The 22107-nt window shown below is 40.7% G+C and overlaps 2 protein-coding genes and 1 long non-coding RNA gene across 6 annotated transcripts in view; all 3 read right to left on the reverse strand.

Annotated features, from left to right (window-relative positions):
* Positions 1-1049: 1049 nt before the first annotated feature.
* LOC115239231 (zinc finger protein 236-like) lies at positions 1050-13301 on the reverse strand. Its single transcript, XM_029813634.1, is given in 6 exon segments — positions 1050-1749; positions 1839-2685; positions 3022-3354; positions 6719-8069; positions 8192-8673; positions 12032-13301. Coding segments are annotated over 5 exon segments (3105 nt in total). The 5' UTR covers positions 8659-8673; positions 12032-13301; the 3' UTR covers positions 1050-1642.
* A 131-nt stretch (positions 13302-13432) lies between these two features.
* On the reverse strand, positions 13433-14911 carry LOC115239238. The gene is made up of 2 exons (XM_029813653.1): positions 14433-14911; positions 13433-14285 (listed from the first exon to the last, which is right to left on the reverse strand). The coding sequence occupies exons 1-2, from the start codon at positions 14447-14449 to the stop codon at positions 13943-13945; spliced, it is 360 nt and encodes a 119-aa protein (XP_029669513.1). The 5' UTR covers positions 14450-14911; the 3' UTR covers positions 13433-13942.
* Positions 14912-16675: 1764 nt separating this feature from the next.
* The window catches only part of LOC115239224, a 7746-nt gene continuing 2314 nt past the window's right edge, over positions 16676-22107 (reverse strand). For 2 of the 4 annotated variants that reach the window (XR_003884607.1, XR_003884605.1), the window contains exons 2-6: positions 19105-19301; positions 18120-18420; positions 17626-17854; positions 17406-17531; positions 16677-17292 (exon numbers count right to left, since the gene is read on the reverse strand). This is a non-coding gene — a long non-coding RNA (uncharacterized LOC115239224). Of the gene's footprint in view, positions 17293-17405; positions 17532-17625; positions 17855-18119; positions 18421-19104; positions 19302-19427; positions 19780-22107 lie in introns of those variants that run through there. The other 2 variants (XR_003884608.1, XR_003884606.1) reach the window with 2 other exon arrangements.

The following is a 22107-nucleotide window of genomic DNA, read 5'->3' on the forward strand; positions in this document are numbered from 1 at the left end:
TATAATCAGTACTCAACGAATGTAACGAATATAAGAAGTCCAACGAAAATGTATAAAAACAATGTAAAAAAGTCATCTAAAAAAAATTATAAAATGTAATTTAAACTTTCATGACAAATGTTCGGTATAAGTCGTAAAGCGCGTAAGTCGTAAAGGAAAGTAACGACGCGTTTACCCCAAACCAACTGGGCAAATAACTTGCGTACATAAAACTGTGCATATGTATATACAATATAAAAGTAAAGATTTAGAACACTATATCGTAAAATATAAAATACTGTCAACTAATACATAAAAGGAACAAAAAGTTTTAATGAAACGAATAAATTTTGTCAACCGCGAAATAGTGCTATGGTTTTGCCACTTTTTCAATAGGGCATAGCCAAGAATTTTTATAATAATTTAATATAAATTATACATCGATATATATGCACACTAAAAGATCCTTTTAGATAACCTTTCGCGATANNNNTGCACACTGAGATTCAGTAAATATTTGTTTTCAATAAACGAAAAACAATTTTCTAATCGGTGGGTTCGACTTGTCGTCCACATTCATATGTATTAGGAATATCACTATGCGTGTGTAATTCCTATTCCTTTTACACTATTTGCAGTTGTGTAATGTCATTTAACAAAAAATAATGAAAACATTCACGACCATCGCGGAAATTATAGGATTCAATTGTATTTTAACGCGATGATGCGAGAAAAGAAAAAACAAAGAAAGAAAAAGAGATGTTATTAAATTTTTCTTTCTTTCTTCCCCCCCCCCCCTTAATATCTATGTTAACACTGACTTTTCATAAAAATATCTTCTTTTTCCTCGTCGTACACAATGTATGGCAAGAATTTTTGACTTATAATCAAACTTTTCTACACTCTAGAGTTTCTGTGGAAGATTAGTATTTTTCTTCCACATGTGTACTTTTGTTTGTGCTATAAGGAGCATACAGCTTCTATGTCTCTCTTTATTCCTTACATTATTTAAAAAAAAAAAAAAAATCGTTCTAAAAAAGATACATATTTAGTAAATTGCTGCTATATTACATATATAGTGTCCAATTACACACAATGGAGTGAAAAACTAAATTAATAATTGTACGCCGTGTATACTTGGCAAGAGAAGTTACCGCATTGATTGATGTGTAATTCTAGTGAGAATAATATTGGGGTCAATCAACAAATTATAAATCATCTTAAAATGACAGAGCAAATGTGTCGCCAAGCCAAAGAAGTAAAAATGGAAAAAGGAATGATCATATATCTCTGTTGCATCAAAAAGATGAGACATGGAAGCTTTTAAGCACATAATACGAATATATGTTTATATAAAACTCACTAGATTCAAATCATGGGTCAGTCAGAACTACTCACGTCGACGATGAGACAGTGACGATCGGTTAGCGTCTTGGTGTTACCTCTTTATCGAGGTCCTCTCCTCGTCTCAGAAATCTTTAACGTGTCCCAAAAAGCTAAGTTCGTGCGACTGATAATGACCGGATGTAGCAAGTGGCGTGATACTCGACTGATGCGCCACATTAACCGCCGTTAGATGATGATGATGTAGCGAATGATGCGAAGTATGTGTATGAAGAATATTGTTTGGATGGGGAACCTGAAAGTTCCCTGGTGGCGGGGCTCAGGACAGGAGAGAGCCTGGATGCCCGCCCGGAAGAACAGATGATGCTGAAACGGTTGTCGTTTGCATATTCGAAACGTTATTTTGTTGTTGATTCTGTTGCGTACCTAAAGCGTAAATAAAATTGCTAATGTAATACAACAAGAAAAATCATTATAACACGTTTAGGCTTTAATACGCATGACATATTTCTTACTAGCATTTTGACTTAGTTCAGCTTTCACTCTTCTCGCGATGTGGCTTCTGGTATGTTTGCGTAGATGATCCTTCCGATAAAATCCTTTGCCACATTCGGTACACACGTGTCGTTTCTCCCCAGAATGTATTACAAAATGTAATGTCAGTTGTTCCTTTCTCTTAAAAGCCTTCAAACAAACAGTGCAAACGTAAGGTCGCTCGGGATTGTGGCTTTGTTTATGACGCGTAAGATGATCTTTTCGTTTCAAGCCAGCGCCGCATATGTCACAGACAAATCTTCTTTCCAAGGTGTGACCTAAAAGATGCTGCTCCAACAATTCTCGTTCCGGATATGCCATATGGCATTCTGGACAACAATACAACGTCGAGCCGTCTAATGCTGTCGTTAGACGAATTTCGCCAGGCTTTGGACGTGGCTTCTTTTCCTTTGGCGTCTTCTTCTTTTTCTTCTTTTTATTATTCGGCGACATCATTATGTTAGGTGTCGTTGTAGTCGCCACAGCCACCGAAGTAGTTTGTGCCATCTCCGACTCCTTTTTGATACTTTCGGCAGAATATTTAAGAAAATGATGTAAACTCAATGGTAAAGTACTAGCCGGTAAATGACTGAGATAATCAGCTACAGTGGATCCGGGAGTAGCGAGCGACTGCCACGTAGCAGGCATAGTGGCTGGAGTCTGAGTATGAGCATGTTGTTGATGATGTTGGTGCATCGTGTAATCCTGTTGAGTACCATTTGTAGCAGTCTCTCCATTGCGCTGTTCCTCAGTTTTTTTCTCTTTATTCTTATCCTTGTCTTGAAGGAGATTGCAAACATCTTGCTGATTTATAGTTTCCGTGGACTGCTGCAACAGAGGAAAGTGTAAACGATATATTACAATTTATGAGGCTATTGTTCTTTGTAGTAATAAATCAGTTGGATATTTAATGTTGTTTACACCTTCCTTATCTTTTATATTTCTGACAATTTATAAAATGCAATGCGCTACCTTTTATCTGTGTCATAATTGTTAATATAATTATTTCTTGATGTTTGTAATAAATACAAACTAAAAAAAAATATACATACATGCGTACATGTTTATTATATATATCATGTATTAAAGAATGCCTTTCTTTAAACGGTAAAATATATTCGAAAATATTCATTGAAAAAAGAATGAGGTAAAAGATCCTTTTACCTGATGATACGAGCGTTTCTCTTGCATTCCAGGCGAATTGGCCGGCCGTTGTTGAACCGATTGGGCTTGAGAGTACGGCACATTTGGATAATGGTGAACATTACTGTTGGGATAGCTGGTTTTATTGTTCATCATCACTTGCGACTGAGCGGATTGTACGCCGTTGTTCTCGGGACGGTACTTTCCCATAACCGGCACTCCGATCGGAGGCTGGTTGGGAAAATGATTGGCGTAACGCGCGCTCGCACCGCTGGAGCTATCGGTCGCGAATTGATGGATACTCGGTATAGTACTAGGGAAATGACCTCCGAACGGCGGGAAATTCATTGCAGATCGTCAGTCGAATTCATATACCTAAACAGGAGATAAGCGTCTTTTACAAGAGAATTTTATATATATATAAGAGAGGGAGAGAAGAGGATAACGAATGGATCATCAACTTTCTCATTTCGAGTCTCGCGAGCGAGTCAAGACGGGATCGCCAAACTATGTTCCGTCAACGAGAATCGCCTCTCGTTTTCTCTACCGTTGTTTGCGTGAAAAGCTACATCACGATGTGCTTTTCACGTACATCGAGGGAGGCATCTCGACTCGCTTAGCTCGATTACGTCAAGTCGCACCGAACGGCATCGTCAACGACGCCCGGGAGAGGTATTTACTCACAACGATGTCCCTCTCCCCATGTTTCCTCGCCGTACCGGATCCCGGATCCTTTCCTCGGAGGGGGATCCCCGTGACAGCACACGAGAGAGTACGAGTGGTGCGGGGGCAGATTTTTCTCGCACGCGACAGACAGACGCACACAAGACACGGAGAAAGAGACAGAGTCGAAGAGAGAGAGGGAGGAGCGAGGAACAGAAGCGCGACGATAGACTGGTAGACACTAGACACGCCACCACACTGGCGCTCACAACGGAATATCACGTAACGTAGTGGAATATCCGAACGATACGCCGGTTTGATTCGTGTACGTCGTCGTCTAAAACGCCAACACTCGCTGAAACATCCGACGAACGGATCGCCGACGGCCAAGGACGCGCCACGGCTAGACACCTCACCCCTTAGCCCCTTACGCGAGAACACGCCGTGAACGGGGAAAAAAAAGGATACGGATGAAAAAAAAACTGCCGACGGAGATAGTTGCGAAGGGGTGGTCGATTGTCAGGGGGATGGGGGTACACGACTCCCCACCCCATCCCACTCTGTTCCATCAGATACTTAGTCGATACGTGGCGTGGGGCCGCACCGCCGCACCGCCGCACCACGCACCATCGCACCAAATTCTATGGGAGAGAAAATGGCCGTTGGCGTGCGGCTCGTCGGCCTCTCGCGCACGTAGCGCGCGAGAGACGCGAGAATTGAATGTAATATGCTTACCGTCCGGGTTAACCCGCGCTCGAGCACTCGTCTGAATCGTCGTTTTTTTTTTTTTTTTTTTTTTTTTTTGTACGTTTGAATACAAAGTATTCTCTTTCGTTACAATTTAATTTTGAAAGATTTAAAATTAAAATTATAAGAAAGAATTGTGTTTTAATGTCATGTTTATATGCCATATATTACAGCTGTTCTGTGATAGAAAGATTTTATTCTATTTAGAATGAAATATATTGTTAGAACTTTTAAACCCTTTAAAAGAAGTATATTGTAAAAGTTGATGAAAGGGTGACTACGCGAAGAATTTATTGATTATTTTTTAATTTTTTATTTTTTTGTCCACGCGTAGCCGACTGTCAAAGGAGATCCCCCGTTGCGCGGTGTATCGTTGACACCTGTCCCTCAAGCCGGTGTCCCCATCCCACTCATCCGCCCTCTACTGTGCCAGCCTCTTAACTATTTTTTCTCTCTCCCGGGTCTCCCGACTGCCGACGCGGCGCGCCGAACCGCGTCCTCCCCCCCCCCGACGAAAATACCCGAATCGGGCAGCAGAATTTTAACTCGAAACTCTTTCCGCCGTGTTACATTCCTCCCTCTTCCATCTCTCCCATCCGACTCGCGTTTATCTCATTGCCGTGTGTGGAGAACAAGAATATATAGGTAGATAGTTTTGTCATCTTTCGTATATCGTGAAACCGCTAACGAGATCTTAAATTTTCGCTCAATTTCGAGAAAGATATACACGAATTAGAAAGGCGAGGAGAATATAGTTTTTGTATTAAATGTATGTTTTATTTTATCTTGTAGCTCCTCCAATATTTATGTAAGTAACAATGAAAATTGCTTATGTACTATTTATCCTAACTACGATAATGATATATCTATATTATGTGATAATAAAATAATAATATATTTCTTGTACAATTATATATACCCATTGCCTTTAATTGCAATACTTACAATAAGAAGTTTTTTTTGTGTGGTATACATACACCTTCGTCGAAAAACTTTTTTCACGTGAATCATGATGGATCGATTTGGTTTACATCTCGAAATATTTAGCGCTCTTTTTTTTATAACACATCGTGTGACCGACCAAAAAGAATATCGTAAATAATTTATATTTTGTCATAATATTCGTTTGCGCGACGTGTAAATTTATTTCTTCGATATTAATATTAAATCTTTTAGTTTTCAATATTCCAATATTAGATCAACCGAGTGAAAATACGAATCTTATCCGTGATATAATTATAGATTGCAGAAATGTATTTAATTTTACAGCAACGTGCGTAAATGCGTATACTATAATTTTTTCCTTCTGTCGGAAAAGAATTTTTTAAACGCAATAAGCTAATTCTGTCCTTTGTACCAAAAGATTGTTAAACGCGCAACACTTTTTTCCCAATCTAATTATCCCACGATTTCAACATTCGAACCCTTCAAGCGCGGATTCCACAAACGTCTTCACGTCTTCGTGTCTTCTGTGAAAGTAACATATACGCAATGATCTAAATTATAGAAAAATGTATGCATGCTTCTGTCAATATAATGCTACAAAATATAAATTGGACTTGATTCAGCGAATCAAGTTCCGTCGTAATGTCACGATTCTGTTGTACAAGAGAAATAAATAAGATTCACCTCGCTTCAATATTTATGCGACACGATTTTCTTCCTTATCGAGAATAAAAGATTGCGCTGTATTTACAAACTCTGTTTCATGTGTAGTTAATTCTTTCATTACGTATTTTTATATCATCGTCATAAAAGCAAATTATATTTTCAGCCCAAAACTCGATTGCCTTCTCACCTTCGACGAATCCAGTTCGCGCTTTCAAAAATATATATATATATATTTTTTTTTATATTTATTTATATATTTATATAAACTTTTCATATTTATCCCTAACTTGCGTCATGGAACTGGATCAGCGACAAAAACATCTTGTCCGAGGGGCGAGCGGATACTGTCGCTTCTTTCCACGTACGCTATAACGTGTACGTAAAAGAGAAGAAATTCGTAAATATACACGAACTTTGTTCGTAGATTCAGCTCGGTGCGTTTTACAGGATAATTGTTACAGGATATTATTATAAACACGAATGCGAGCTCTTTTTGTGCCGCTATTAAAGGTAAAAGCCGATGGCGCGCAAAATCAAAGTCCCAACCGGCTTTGCGTCGATAAATATGGATATTCACATTTTTTGAAGAAACGGAGGCATTTCAAAAAACGGAGACTGCGAAATAATCAACTAGGCAACGATGAAGATCAATGAAACTTTCGATAACATCAACTCGCTTATCAAATTGCAAAATTTAATCAGCGAGTACGCTATGTCGTGCACGACCTCTAGCGTGCTGATGATTGAAACGAAAGTACCGCCCAAGTTGATTCGGGGCGGTAGGCTGTTGCTAATGCTGTTGCTGTTGCGTCTGTTGCTGCTGTTGCTGCTGCTGTTGATGATGCAGCATAGTCATAGCTCCAGTCTCGGCAGCTGTAGGTAAAACTACCGTAGACTGCTCGCTAACGGAAATCTGATGAATCTGCGCTTGAGAGCCTTGTCCTACTTGTATCTGGATTTGCTGCAATTCAGGCACCGAAGACTGTTGTTGCATTTGTTCCACTTGCTGCTGCTGTTGGTCCGCCTGTTGTTGATTTTGCGCCGCGTCGCTCGTGTTCAATGGATCCTCCTTGGCACGCTTAGCGAGGTGAGATCTCGCGTGCTTTCTAAGATGATCCTTCCGATAGAACGCTTTGCCGCATTCGGTACAGACTTCGGTCTTTTGCCCAGAATGTATAACAAAATGAAGATTTAAGTGTTCTTTTCGTTTAAACCCCTTCATGCAAACAGAACATATGAAGGGTCTATCAGGATTATGGCCCAATTTGTGCCGCTCCAAATGTTCCTTTCGTTTAAGACCAGCGCCGCAAATGTCGCATATGAACCTCCTCTCTATTTTGTGTCCAATCAGATGCTGTTCCAAACTTTCCTTCTCCGGATACGCCATATTACATTGAGGGCAGCAAAACAGTGTCGTACCATCGAGAGCAGTAACTATACTCACTTGCCCTGGTTTTGGTTTCTTCGGTTTCGGAGGTTTCTTTTTGTATTTCTTTTTTCGCTTTGGCTTTGCCCCCGGCTCCTGTTCTTCGACAACGTCGGGAATGATCGCCGTTTCTCCTCCTGCAACTGTAATCTGCACCGCTTGCTCCCCCGAGGCTGTGCTTCCGGAAGCATCAAGACCATCCGCCCCGAGCGGACTAGACTCGATGGTAGCTTCTCTTTTTATAGTCTCCGCCGAAAACTTGAGAAAATGTTGCAAACTAAGAGGCAGAGTACTGGTAGGTAGTCTGGAGAGATAATCTGCGACCGTAGATCCTGGAGTGGCGAGACTTTGCCAACTAGCGGGCATAGAAGTAATAAACTCTTCCCCGCTCTGATTACCTTGATTCTTGACACTGCCCCGCTTAATAAGGGCCACGGGTGTCGTACCCTCTTTCACGTCCTCCTTAGATTCTTCTATGCTTTCTCGCAGGATCAAATCTTGAGGAATCTGAGCAACTACAGTCAGACCTTCGGGCGCTCCCGGAAGCTGTACCGTTTGTTGGATGGTCTGCTGAGATGTAGTGGTCACAGCGGTAGATGTACTTTGTGTCGTTTGATCGGATCTAAAATCGGATCGAGCAATCAGCGAATTAAATAGAGAAATTAATCCTTTTCGACTTGGTTTTATATGCAAAATGTAAGATAAGATACGAAATGTAGAGAATATACGTCGTCATGTACTTACGTTTGCGTAGTCGCCACAGTATTTTGCGGTTGTACTTGTATTTGTACTCCATCCGCGCCTTGCTGACTGTAGGCAACAGTGAGAACGGTAGCTGCCCCCTGCGGAAACTGACCCAACGATATTGGCGCCAAATGATATTTCGGTTGATCGCCACTATTTCCGCTTTGAGGTACGTTAGGATTGACCACTTGTATCTGGACAGTCTGTTGTTGCTGCGTGCCATCTTTTCCCGGTACAGTAATAGGCAAAGTAATAATCTGCTGTTGCTGACTGTTACCGCCCTGAGCCACGGCAAAGCCATTTGGATCAACTGGCCTTAGGTAATGAACACCACCTTCACCACCTGACAGAACTCCAACCACTTGTCCACCAGTAGTAAGATTCTGCGCGAATTTCGCTGTAGCAAATTGATGAACAGTACCGGTCGGCAGCGAACCGGTGAATCCGGGGAATGGTGTGAAATTCATTTTTCAGAATTACACCTGTAAGAACAGAAATCCATTTTTACCGTTTCAATAATGACAAAGTATTTCATTTTTAGGATTTAATATACTCTCCAACAAAATGTAATTGACATAAACAAGAGATTGAGTTGAATTTAAAACATGCTCTCCTGCACGACTACGAATAAACATAAATCTTGGAAATTTATTTATTTAAAATCTTCGATATATACGCGTCATACCAAATATAAGAATAAAATTGTTGGCCCAAATGTAGTTATAAATATAAATGTTATTTTTAGCAAATACGCAGTACACAAGAAAAGTTGTACTTTTAAACACAATACGATCAACTGCGTTTAAGAATCAAGTCTCGGTGTTTCGTCTTCTTACCCGAAATGTTGAAAATGAAGAAATTACAAATAGATAAAATATACATATAGATAAACATTTGCTTCGTGTATTTCACATTTTTTTCCCTGTATTTTAAATTGTACTATAATGTTACCAAAGGCGCATATTGAGATGCGCCCATTTTTACTCACGTATATTGTTGATAAATTATTTAAGGAATACACAAAATGTGAAAGATATAGCAAAAACATCATGTATGGCATGGACAGGGATGATATCGAATGAAATTCTTTGCTCCTATGTCAAGCTTAAATTTGCGGTCAAGTCGAATCGCCGTTATCATCGCACGACTCGTACTTAACGATATCGTAATTGGAAAAGTAGAATAGAAAACAATATCGTACAACACACGAGATAAAAAGTCAAAGTCGATCTCTATCATTTACACACATACACACGCGCGAAAGTGTTCAGCCTCTATCCTGGCAACCTAACCTAATTTAACTCAACTTCCTCGCATCCTCCCTCCCACGTGCTTTTCCGCGAAAACGACAAAATGAAAATCCCACGTTGATTTAGCGACTCGCCTCGGAGGCGAGTAGCGTGCTCTTGACTCGGAGCCTTGGTGATATCGTCCGAGGGTGGGGTGAGGGCTCCCCCACTTCACCCCCTCCCTCTACCTAAAAGGGATCCGGGAGCAGGGAGGATAGTCGTCAAAGTGGCCCAGGATCCCACCCCACTCCATCAGGCGGTGATGGTGCCCCTACGGGTGCTGTAAGGGGTAGGAGCGCGATGAGGGTAGGGGGGAGGTCCATAGGTGGGAATCTACCGCGAAATAGAGCTCGAGACTCCGTTCCCTCTTTCTCTCACGCGCTACCTCGACGTGGCGATGGGCGATGTACCGCGAGAAACGGTACGAGAAAGAAGGTAAACTGGGCGAGGGTAGGGGGAACATCAAGAAAGAAGGGAGTCGAACCTCGGGCGGCACACTGGCATTCCCCGGGGAAGGGGAACGCGAAAACGCGTCGGGGGCGAAGGCACCCGTTGTCGCGGGCAGCGCAGACACACCGCCAGACGAATTGAGACAATGATGACAATGATAACGCGGGATGACGATATCCCCGCCCCGACCAAGGAAAGAAACAGAGAGGTTAGAGATACCCGTGTATGTGTGTGTCTACATGTGCGCGCGCGGGGATGCCTCTTCCGCCGAAGGAGGGCCAAAAGGGTGCTTCTACCGTGGTTCTGCCTTCTGCCGTCCCGAACGAGGGAGAAAGAGAGAGAGAGAGAGAGAGAGAGTCTCTCTGTGGACGTGTCTCGTAGCGCGCCAGCTACTCTTCACTCGTCGTCGTCGTCGTCGTCGTCGTCGCTGCCGCCGCCGCCGCCGCCGCCGCCAACGACGACACCACGCGACTTGTTTTTCGTCGTACGCGGAATGGCGTATACGCGACTGATCGGTCAGCTCCGCCTGTCGCTTGTGCCGCCGCTGGACGCTCTCGCAAGACGCGCATGTCGTAATGGCGCAGCGATTCTCTCCTAAGGTTAACCGAGGCCAACCAAGAGAATCTAATCCTTCTCTCGCGACGTCTCCCTCCCTCCCTCTATCTTCCTCTCTCGTTCGCGCTCGAGCCTCGAGCGTTATGTACGTATATGTCTATCTCCGCGAAAGGCACATCTGTGGATTTTTCATAAAATTCATTGGGCGTCGGGCATCTCGCGTCTCTCGTCACGAACCAAGCGCGCTATGATATCACTGCGCGCACGGCACGGGACGCTGCACGCCGAGCGGATCGGCAACTCTGTTGTGCAACCGACTCTCGTTCTCGTATCGTACGTTTCCTTCTCGTGCGTTCCACACATTTGAGAAAAAAACTTTACATCTTATCTTTTAGAGAAGCGCGAGAATGTACGAGAGCAATTGTCGCGACAGGAATCGAGAAAAAAAATTACGATTTCGACGGGAATGAAAACTCGGCGCGCGTAATCTTGGGTGTTTAATGACGTTTCCCCCGAGATTCGAGTAGCAACGTCAATTGCACAAAACGCGCACGTACGCTCGCTGTTACGTCCGCCATGATGGAAAAATCATCCGCGTGAGAAAATGGCACGCGACTCTGATTCCTTTTTTTTCTTTTTTCATTTCCCTCTCTTCGCCTCTCTCTCCCGCTCTATGCACGGCGAAACCCCTTCTAACACGCCGTGAATATATTCCCTGTTCCTCTCCCTACTTTTGTCCCCCTCGTCGCGTTTCCTACCTCGTGTCGTCTCGTCTCGTCTCGTCCCGTCCCGTCCCGTCCCGTCCCGTCTCGTTCGGGCTGTACTGTACCCGGGGGGCCAAGGACGGAAGTAGGAAAAAGATCGACGACGGCACGTTGCAAAAGACGCATCAGCTGACGAAGAGCAGGGCAGAGGCGAAACGAGACGACGGAGGTACACGGGCAGGGCTGTTGTTTACACCCCCACCTCGATGGGTTAGAGGCAGCGAGATGCCACGGAGGGGCCTCCGAGACCTCGACGAACACCCACCACCACGCAATTTCCAACCCCACCAGCCTCTCAACCACTGTCCGCACCTCCAACCACCCCACCAAAGCCAGCTCGAGCCAAGCCGTGAGCCACGACGAGGGGCCCGCGACGATTTTAGTGTCTTGGGGTGGGTGCTCTCTGTGGCCACTGTTTCGCGGTTTCTCGTGCTCTTCATGGTTTCACGGTCTACGGCGTTGGGAGTGTAGCGCGACATGGCAACCACGGGGCGCGGTACCGTCAGCTCATCGTCCGGCTTTACGTAGTGCAATCGAGCCAGGATAATAAAGATATATATATATATATATATATATATATATATATATATATATAGAGAGAGAGAGAGAAAGAGAGAGAGAGAGAGAGAGAGAAAGGAGGAGACACGCACATATGGTAGTTGTATGCAAAAATATACATATATCGATATATAATATATACATGGATATATGTATATTCTAATGAGACGGACGAAAGAAGATCGGGCAAGTAGTTATTTTTCGTCTCCGTACGTTCTACTTACTCGTAAGTACAGGCGGTAGACAAGCGGGCAAAGAGACGAGAAAGCAGCTCTCCAGTGCGCGCTCGGCTCCAACGTACCGCTGTTACTGTCGCCGCCTTCGTGTAACTCCGCTTAGTACGGGAATCGTCCGTCTGGCTGGCTCGCCTGCGTCGTCGATCGTGCCCCGATCCTCAGCGCGGCGGCAACGACTTTCTCATTTCTACGTGCACGACGCTAACCGACGTATCGTCGCGGCTATCGGTCTGCACACGTCATACGTACGCGTGGAGAAACCCGTATGTGACGAGAACGGGATACGCACACACACAACACACACGCGCGCGCGCGCGCGCGCGCACGTCTCTAACGGAAGCTCGAGAGAGTGACTTCACGATAAATTCGCGCTCGACTCGCACTGCCGCTCTTTCTCCGTCTGTCCGTCCGTCCGTCTATCTTTCTCTATCTCTATCTCTATCTCTCTCTCTCTCTCTCTCTCTCCTCCTTTCTCTCTTTTCTGCGCGCCAAAGACTCTCGAAGACGCGCACACTTCGCGTTTCCGGGTTTACGACAGCCGAGACACCACGATCGAATATAGCTCGGTCTTCTCCTCGGTCGGTAGGTAGGATGCGAGCGTGGATCTCGAGAGAACCGGCCAACGGGAACGAATTCGAGCTAACGGTACATAACCGCCCCGACACCACCACCACCACCACTACTACCACTACTACTACTGCTACTACTACACACGCTGGCCACGCGTTTTGACTCTTCGAGCGCTGCTCGTTCGGAAAGTCCGACAGAGTCACGCTGGCGCGAATTGACACACTGCGCCTCCGAGATGTTCAACATCACCAATGCATCCTCGATCCCGATAGCCTCTCTTTCTCGATCGAAACGACGCTCGGAAACGCGCGCCGCACACACGTACGCGTTCTATTAATATTCTTTATATATCGGCTGAAATATTAACTATGGCGGCGCGCGGTTACGTGTAGAATTATGGACGAGAGGAGGGAAAGCGAAGGATATCACGATAGAACGTGGCGCCTGCGCGTACTTGATTAAAGTGGTTGAAACATACATACGTACAACGCGCACCCGCGAAATTCTCGCGCCGAATTGTAATATCTCTCCGCACGATATCGAAACACCTGTCAGTTCACTCGATCTCCTCCCTCCCAATTGCTCGCACGTTCGCGGAACAATTACGACTTACACGCACCTAGCGGATGCTCCAACGAGGTTAAGTCGAGAGTCGATATCTCGACTGTACTACTATCCCTCTCGATCAGAATACGCGCACTTATACGAAATACGTGTGCCTGAAATATACTTTTGCGCCCTCGAATTGCATCCCCAAATATTTACTCGTCTATATGTACGTTTATATGCAAATATATACATATACATGTATTATTTTCAATTAAATTTACTGTGATCTTTATTCATACTTCCATCACCTTAATCTTTTATACAATTTTACAAAATTTCATGTATAGAAATTCTGCATATTGCATTACAAATGTCAAGAGAGCATTTTGATGTAAATATCTTGTTAAGACATGTAGTAATAGCATAATTTAAAAGAAACTATATATAATCAAACTTTCGATTCTGTCGTATAGACAATTTATAGTCTCGATTACACGCAAGTTTTATATACGCTAATTAAAAATATCTAATATTTTTATGTAATTGTACATTATTGAATTATATATCTATTGAAAAAAATGCCGATTCTTACACAAAAATTTTGTTAATTTATTTGCCGACATAAATTAATATATCTTGCTATTATCTACATGATTAACATAACATGAGATTGAAAACTCTTCAAATATGTGGCATAGAAAAATATGGCAAATAAAATAACAAGTTTAATGTCAAGAGAATATTTTGCAGGCAGGATAAAGCCAGCGACGCATACATTTATCAATACAGATCCAATCTCCGCTGCATACGTTCCATATATAAGGAAAAGAGCAACTTGTTGCTTTCGTAATAAAAAGGATTTTCTGTCGCATCTAGATCTGGTCTGTAATCGTTGGTAAAATTACTTTGGCTAGAACCACAGCTACCCCGCGGTGATGAATTTTGAGAACAGCTCGGTGATGACATAAAATTTCCACTTTCCCAATCGGTCTCCATGCTTTCCACTCTGTTTTCTATTACGCTCTCTCGCAGACCGGATAAACTATTGATATGAAGATTGTTGATCCGTTTGCTCAATGGCATAAATTCGCTAGATTCCTCCTCTATGTTGCGATATCTCTTCCTAAAGGATTCATACCCAAAAAGAACATGGTGAAAACAATGCTATAATGTTACCGATTGAAAGAGATCGTATATTATATATGATTCTTGCATGTAATTGTAAAAAATATATATTGTCTCAAACAAACGTAAAGACACAGAGACAAACCTGTTTGTCCGTATCATGATTACGTCGTTAATCTGATCTCCTCTATAAAGCTTTCAACGAAGCTATTTTCCTAGTCGATACATATTATACCAGCAATTGTTGCGATCCTTACAATATTATATTCGATTAAGCGTGTGTCTCGATTAGCGCCACGAGATATAATTCGCAACTGATTCGACAAAGTGACTGTCGATCATTGTATTCCAAATTCCAATTGTAATGTGACACAAATCAGAAACTAACCTCTTCGAAATTCTTCAACCGTCAAATTCGTCGTAAATCAACAATGTACAGATCAGATATCAGATGTGGATCTTTTTTTGTGCCTGATGATGCCTGTGTATACAATCATGGACATATAAAACTCATAGACGCGGAATCTTTCCCGAGGGGAAACTAAAGCCCGTATCAGACTATGCATTGAAGATTGAGATTGAAGATTTAAAATCGAAATTTGACCAATCAGAATAAAGAAATTTTAGTCTCTTTCGTTCTGATTAGTGAAATTCTCATCTTTAATCTTCAATTTTCAATGCGTAGTCTGATACGGGCTTTAAGCCTATCGCATAATGGTAGGCGATATCCAATGATGTATTTTGCGTATTATACGTAAATCTGAAAGCACCCTAAAGCCCGTATCAGACTACGCATTGAAAATTGAAGATTGAAGATTAAAGATTGGAACTTGATTAAACAGAACGAAAGGGACTAAAATTTCTTTATTCTGATTAGTCAAATTTCAATCTTCAATGCATTGTCTGATACGGGCTTAAAGATTGAAATTTGACCAATCAAGACAAGGAAATTTTAGTTCCTTTTATCTTGATTGGTCAAATTTCAATCTTCAATACGTAGTCTGATACGGGCTTATGCCCGGTTTCTTCACCTCCTGATAACTTTATCCGGCAGATATCTCGCGGAATCGACATATCGGATCATCTGACAGACACCTTTATCTGGAGGATAGCTATCGGGAGGTGTGAAGAAACCGGGCATTAATGACTTCTGCACACAGAACGCGGAAACGTTTGCCGCGCGGCAAAAGGCGACGCGGTAGCCAATCAACTTACAACTTTTCCATTAGAGCGAAAAATGGATTGGCTACCGCGTTATCATTTGCCGCGCGGCAAGCGTTTCCGCGTCCTGTATGCAGGAACCAATAGCGCTATTAGCGCACTGCCAGCTATAGTGCAGGTGACGTAAACTATAGATTTTCAGTACTGTGAACGCTGTGAGCGTATTTCGGACCGCAGCCTTATTATAGAACGGGCCTAATGCTCGGTGAATCGTTAGTTATTAGTCGCAAACAAATTGACCAACCACAATCGATTATTTCAAGAATATTCTTGAAATAATCGACTATGATTGGTCAATTTGCTTACGACTAATGGCCCTCGCACACTGGACGCGATGAGCGATGAGCGATGAGCGATGAGCGATGAGCGATGGGCGATATCCAATGAGAGCTCTGGTTTTCCAAAAAAATAAAGCTCTCATTGGATATCGTCCATCGTTCCATTGCTCATCGCGTCCAATGTACGAAGGCCATAACGACTAACGACGAGATTGGTTGCCTCCATAGCTATTTTTTGATACATTTTAGCTACGCAATGACAAATATCATGCGATATTTTTCGAAAATATGGCGTATGACCTCTGAAACAACCTATTCGTTGAGAATCGTGTTCGTTGTTTCATTTCTCCCTAGAAGGTCTGTAGCATGCTCCGTTTAGTACTGCCATCTACATCTATTTTTAAGCGGGAATTATACACCAACACAAATTTATTCTTCGGCACTGCTGATAATATATGTGTGTATAAAAACACACATATATTTTATATTTTTAAATATATATTTTTTTATAAATTATAAATATTTTTTTTCTTCTTTCTCTCTCTCTTCCACTCTCTTTCTGAGTAGAGTTATTTACTATTTCTTATTTTTTACTGACATATATATGTGATATGTATGTGTCATGTGATCCATGATCGTTGAATTATTATTAATATGATCTTATTTAGGACATGATGAATTATTTAGGAAAAGATTAAAGACATGTAAAAGGTAAGAGATATGAGATAAAATTATGCGACTGATCGAAAGCCGAGTATATCGGATTCCCGTTATGATAACGGCGTTATCTCGATAATTCATTATGTCACGTAATCCATCAAGTATTCGTTCGCGTTGCAATGAGTATCGTTCATCTCGATCATCTTTTCTGTACGTTTATAATTCATTATTAATGTTTGTGAATAATACAATGCGTCGTCTCAAATTTGTTTCCATTTATTATAAAATATATTAGTCGCGATCTCATATTTAATCACGCTAATGACGAATATTCTCGTATAAGAACTTGGAATAGAAAATAGATTCGCACTTTTTATCGAATTTAAATGTAAGCTGCGCTTTACAAATCGGCATATTTTTCTCATGTATCCATCTCTCGGAATAAATGATTTTAATCAGCGCGATGTGGTGCCTCGATAAATACATATATTTATCTTACGATTCGTCATTTTATAGTATTCCTATATAGCGTAACAATTTTGTCCAAAAAAGCAATTCATACGGAAACCCTGACATACATAATCGCATATATGGAGAGATATTGAAACGGGCTCTTTATTTGGCTAGATATAGAGTATTAGTGTTGAATAGCGTCGAGCATGTAATTTCTTCGTGCACGCGACGAAGGAAAACTATTAAAAAAGTATCGCAACTATACGCCACAGTTACATGCATATGTTTCAAGTTAAATTATATGTAAGAGTGTGTGATACATATATGTATGTTATATATATATACCATCTTTCTCTACGACAGCAATTGACAGCGTGATCGTATCGACGGAATCTGAAAGAAAAATATCAAAAATATAAATTTATATATTTGACCAAGAATGGGCATATACGTATATACATACATTCAAATAAATAAATAGATATATTAATAAACACAAAGCCTACATGTATTTGATGTCGTTATGCATGTTGCGCTCGATATGTAAAGGTGAACACACCGATCCTCTCGTTAAGCAAGCTAATCGCTCCAATTGCGCTCCAATCGCGTTGCGCGAAAATGTTTTGATGAGGCTAATTATTGTTTAGTAGATATAGGTAAGCATATGTATAATACGGATAAAAGAATCGCAAAAAGAACCTATTCAAACTCTATCTCGAAGGATACCAACATCCGGAGGATATTGCCTTGGCATGGCATCCTGCCACAGGAAGGGGAAACTCTGTATTATATCCCGGACTTGAAATCAACCGGAGATGTCGCCTTTCTTGATACTTTATTATCGTTAGACCGCGATAGAGATAGATACTACGAGAATCCTTACATATTATATTGTATATGTCTAAAAATGATACAGATGAAACAATGATATAGTTAAAACTTGGTTCTTTGACGGCTGTAACAAAAAGAAACAGAAACTATTAAAATTGAGAAAAAATACCGATTATCGAAAAAAAGTTTATGTTAATAAAAAAATTAAAATATTGTTTATGTTAATTATCTTTTTCTTTAAATATCGGGGAGCGAACATATATCAATATACATTTGGTGTGTACGAGATTTTCGCAGTTTCGTTTTTCATTTTATCTCGTCCACATAAATGTGAAGAAAATCGCAATGAGAATTTATCTGTATATTCTTATTGAGTAAACTAATCTTACCGCGGGAATTGATTTGACTCCGAAAGGCCCCTTGTTTGTGATTTATTCTCAGAACGGCTCGCAGAGAAGATAGAAATGCTCGCGTTCACGCGACGCGCTACACGTTCAACTTCGTGAGACGTGTGCGTGCAGTGGCCTTGATTTCTGCAGCCGTGAAAACACCTCGCCGTCGCCTCGGGTCAATTAAACCAAGCCATCAAGTCAGTGACTTTGTTAGCGCGGCCAATTTCTCCTCGACGATTTGCAATGCGGGAAACGAAATGAGTCTCTCGTTTCGTCTATTGTTTAGCGTTATATTAATCTAAAGAAAAGAAAGAAAGAGTTAGAACTAAGTATATGCGCTAAGTATTATGGCTTTACCGTCAATTAGGAAGAAATTGCGATCGAGCCTAATGTTATAAAGATGTTGTCGTTTTATTTAATAAGATAGAATTTTTCAATAGAATTGTTTTAAAATTTTCACGTCAGACTACGCGTCAGGATACTTGGATTTTATTCGAAGATGGTGACTAATTCAGAGTCTCCCTATTGCGGAGAAAAAAAGATGGAGCCCCTTCCCAAGTTGGATAATTCACTGGCTTAGGTCATTTATAAATGTTATAGGTCGAGGTTAGAGGCCACATTGTATATCATTTTCGATGCGTAATGGCAACATCGAGCTATTCCACGAGTCTTTGTATGGGGTTCGTCCCGGTGCACCTTCACCCTCCCTCGCTTTGGGCGTGGTGCCCGCTGCAGACGTCTCTCATCGATTTCTCCACGACCACCAAACACCATAAAGGTGAGACAAGACGACATTCGTATCCTACATCTCGTAACCGCAAATTTATAATTATAGTATAGTTATCTGTATAGAGCGACGACTATACGATTTTCTTTTGTAATGGGAAAAAAAAACCCAAAAAACAAACAGCAATTACATTGCCGACACTGGAATACTTATCGTGCGGCCTTACATCATCGTTTTGCATTCCTATTGGGATACCTGTATATGTAACGAGGAAGACAGGTGTCACGATGAAAGCAGGTTTTCTTCTGGGTCGATCCTCCTGTGATGGCCTCCTTCGACGCTATCTAAACCGTACCAATCCACTTTTTCGCGTATCTCCGAGAGAGATAACCATTCGTCGAGAAATTATCGAATAGCTTTAGCGATCGCTCCTGTTCGACTCTGTATAAATCCTAAAAATGCAAAGCGAAAAGAAAGTCGAATGAACTTTCGTACGTTCAAGCTTAAAATAATAAATTGTATTAAAATAAATTATATTAAAATAATGACGCGTTTTATCGTTTCAATTTGAGACATACCGGCCAACGAATGTCATGTCGAAAATTAAAAACTCGAGATTCTCAAATTTCCTCGCTTTAATTTCGATAACATTTATGTATACCGATTCTTGTTTCCAATTCCTGCCAATTCGCACATTATCACACGTTCAACGCACTTGTAATTATACGCGAGATTTTAATTGTACATCATTAATTAACGGTATATGAAGAGAAAACAATGCAAATTTCCAGACGATTCTCCTACTACAATCTCGAGCTTGGGAACTGTATTAATACTAAAGTAGCTTGTGCAGTAATAGTATAATCCACGAGAGTTACTCGAATTATTAAAATTTTGGAATTATAAAAATTTACTGAAAATTTTATGTATATTCTCAAAGAAATAGAGAGAGAGAGAGAGAGAGAGAGAGAGAGAGAGAAAGAAAGGGGTACTATGAAATTTCGTTACGCTCCTGCTCGCTGTTATCATCCTTTTTCTTTCTTGTTTACCGACATTGACTCCAATATCGGCGACGAATCTCTTTTCGCACAAGCTACATGTACATTATACTCGATATCTAGCCATTCATTTGACAATTTTTATAGACGTTCATTTAAAACACTATGTATTGCAGCAATGGCAATCCAGCTGATTATACTTATCAGGTTATCCGTTATATCTCTGAAACTCAGCGAATAATGATAAACAATAGAAAATAAATTACATAAATTCTTAATAAAAAACAGTCTCCGATTTTTTAGTCATTTTTAATCGGGAGCAAAAAAAAAAGGTTTCGGGAATAATTCTTTTTTTGCATATAGCGAGAAATATATTTCCAAAATGGTATTTTAAATTTCTATAACTTATAAGAGTCAAGTATTTTTTTTCTAAATTAAATAAGAGCTGTGTTAAGAGTAAAAGTAATGGTACTCATCAGTTAATAGCGTCTGTATGCTAAACATTAAATATTAATCGCGTTCCAAGGAGGCGAAAAAATATCCGCTTTTCTATGCGTCGTCGATTCCTAGATATATCTGGCCTACTTTATCATCGTATGTATCGAGGACACTACACTCTACAGCCTAATCTTTAGAAAATTTGCGCTTGGTATTACGGTACAGGCACTCGCGAAATTTCTAATTATAAGCTGCAAAAATATAACGATACGCGCGTGCAACTGACACGATAATAATGAAATACAAATAGCGAGAAAATTAGCCATTTTTGGCTAGATATATACAACTTATCGAACCATGACCGCATTTCGAATCCTTGACGCGGCGCCTCTGAAAAAAGAGCCAAGAACGCTGATTATGCAGTTTATATCTATCTTGATGCTAAGTTCATCTTCAAGTTGTAGATGCAAGGCTGAATCCCAAGAATCCCCATGTCATTTGAAATCTCCTTCGAGCTTGTCGACTTTGCGCGCTATTGATCGCACAATATGCTACTCGTTCCACAATGCGATATCAGATCCAAGATAACGATCTAGATCGGTGAAACCGAGCCAAATACGGTCATATATCCAAAAGAGTCTTCCGGTAAGGAATATGCCGTAGCATTCTCTCTCTCCCTCTCGCTAGTTGAAATTAAATTATATACCTGTTCTAACGTAATATTCTCATGCGCATTACCGATACAGCTCGTTAAACTTGTTAAAAAAGAAAGGGGGGGGGGGGCATTAGTCTACGACCCGCTTCTGCGATTCTTAAATAGTCCGTAGTGGTACGTTTTTATAAGAGTGGATTCTCGAGAGAAAGACGGCTGCTTCGGCGTAACGTTCCACTCGCATGACGCGAAGTGACGCGAAGCCTGGGGCCCGACAATGACTAATCCATGTGGATGTGTCATGTCGCAAAGGCCGAGTGTCTGACTGATCGATCGCGCCCAATGCTTTTCCCTCTCACGAGACATGCATTAAAATATTTTATCGCTTTCCATTAATTAATTATCAGGATACGAAATTCGAAAGGTAATTCCGTAGGTAATTTCTTGAAGGAAAGTTCATACACACACACACACACACATACACACATGTGAAGTTCATATATATATATATATATATATATATATGTATATATATGTATATATATATAAACTTTTCTTCAAAATCGCTACTGCGACGCCGCGTACGATAGAGCGATCAGAACGGTGCGATGATTATTTAATTGCCGAAATACATATCAGATTTCTCCATTTTAAGCGAAATAAGCATTAAATATAGCAGTATCAAGTATTATATCGCAGTCGAGATTCCTCGCTGGCGTCAACCGAGTGTACGACGGTACTGTTACGACGGTGTCGGGTAGGCGGCATATCGTCCAAGAATCACATTAACAGCTTATGTTGCATTATGCATGTATGATCAACGATGTTTCTAAATACTTAAAAGAGGTTCCAAAGTTCTCCTAAAATTTGTTTTAATAACGAAACTTTTGTTGTTAAATTATTTATATAACTTTCGTTACTTATGCTTCTCTCTCTCTCTCTCTCTCTCTCTATATATATATATATATATATATATATATATATATATATATATATATATATATATATATATATATATATATATATATATATATATATATATATATATATATATATATATATATATATATATATATATATATATATATATATATATATATATATATATATATATATATATATATATATATATATATATATATATATATATATATATATATATATATATAT

Source organism: Formica exsecta, unplaced genomic scaffold (assembly GCF_003651465.1).
Source record: "Formica exsecta isolate Colony F162 unplaced genomic scaffold, ASM365146v1 scaffold368, whole genome shotgun sequence".
NCBI classification, from domain to species: Eukaryota; Metazoa; Arthropoda; class Insecta; order Hymenoptera; family Formicidae; genus Formica; species Formica exsecta.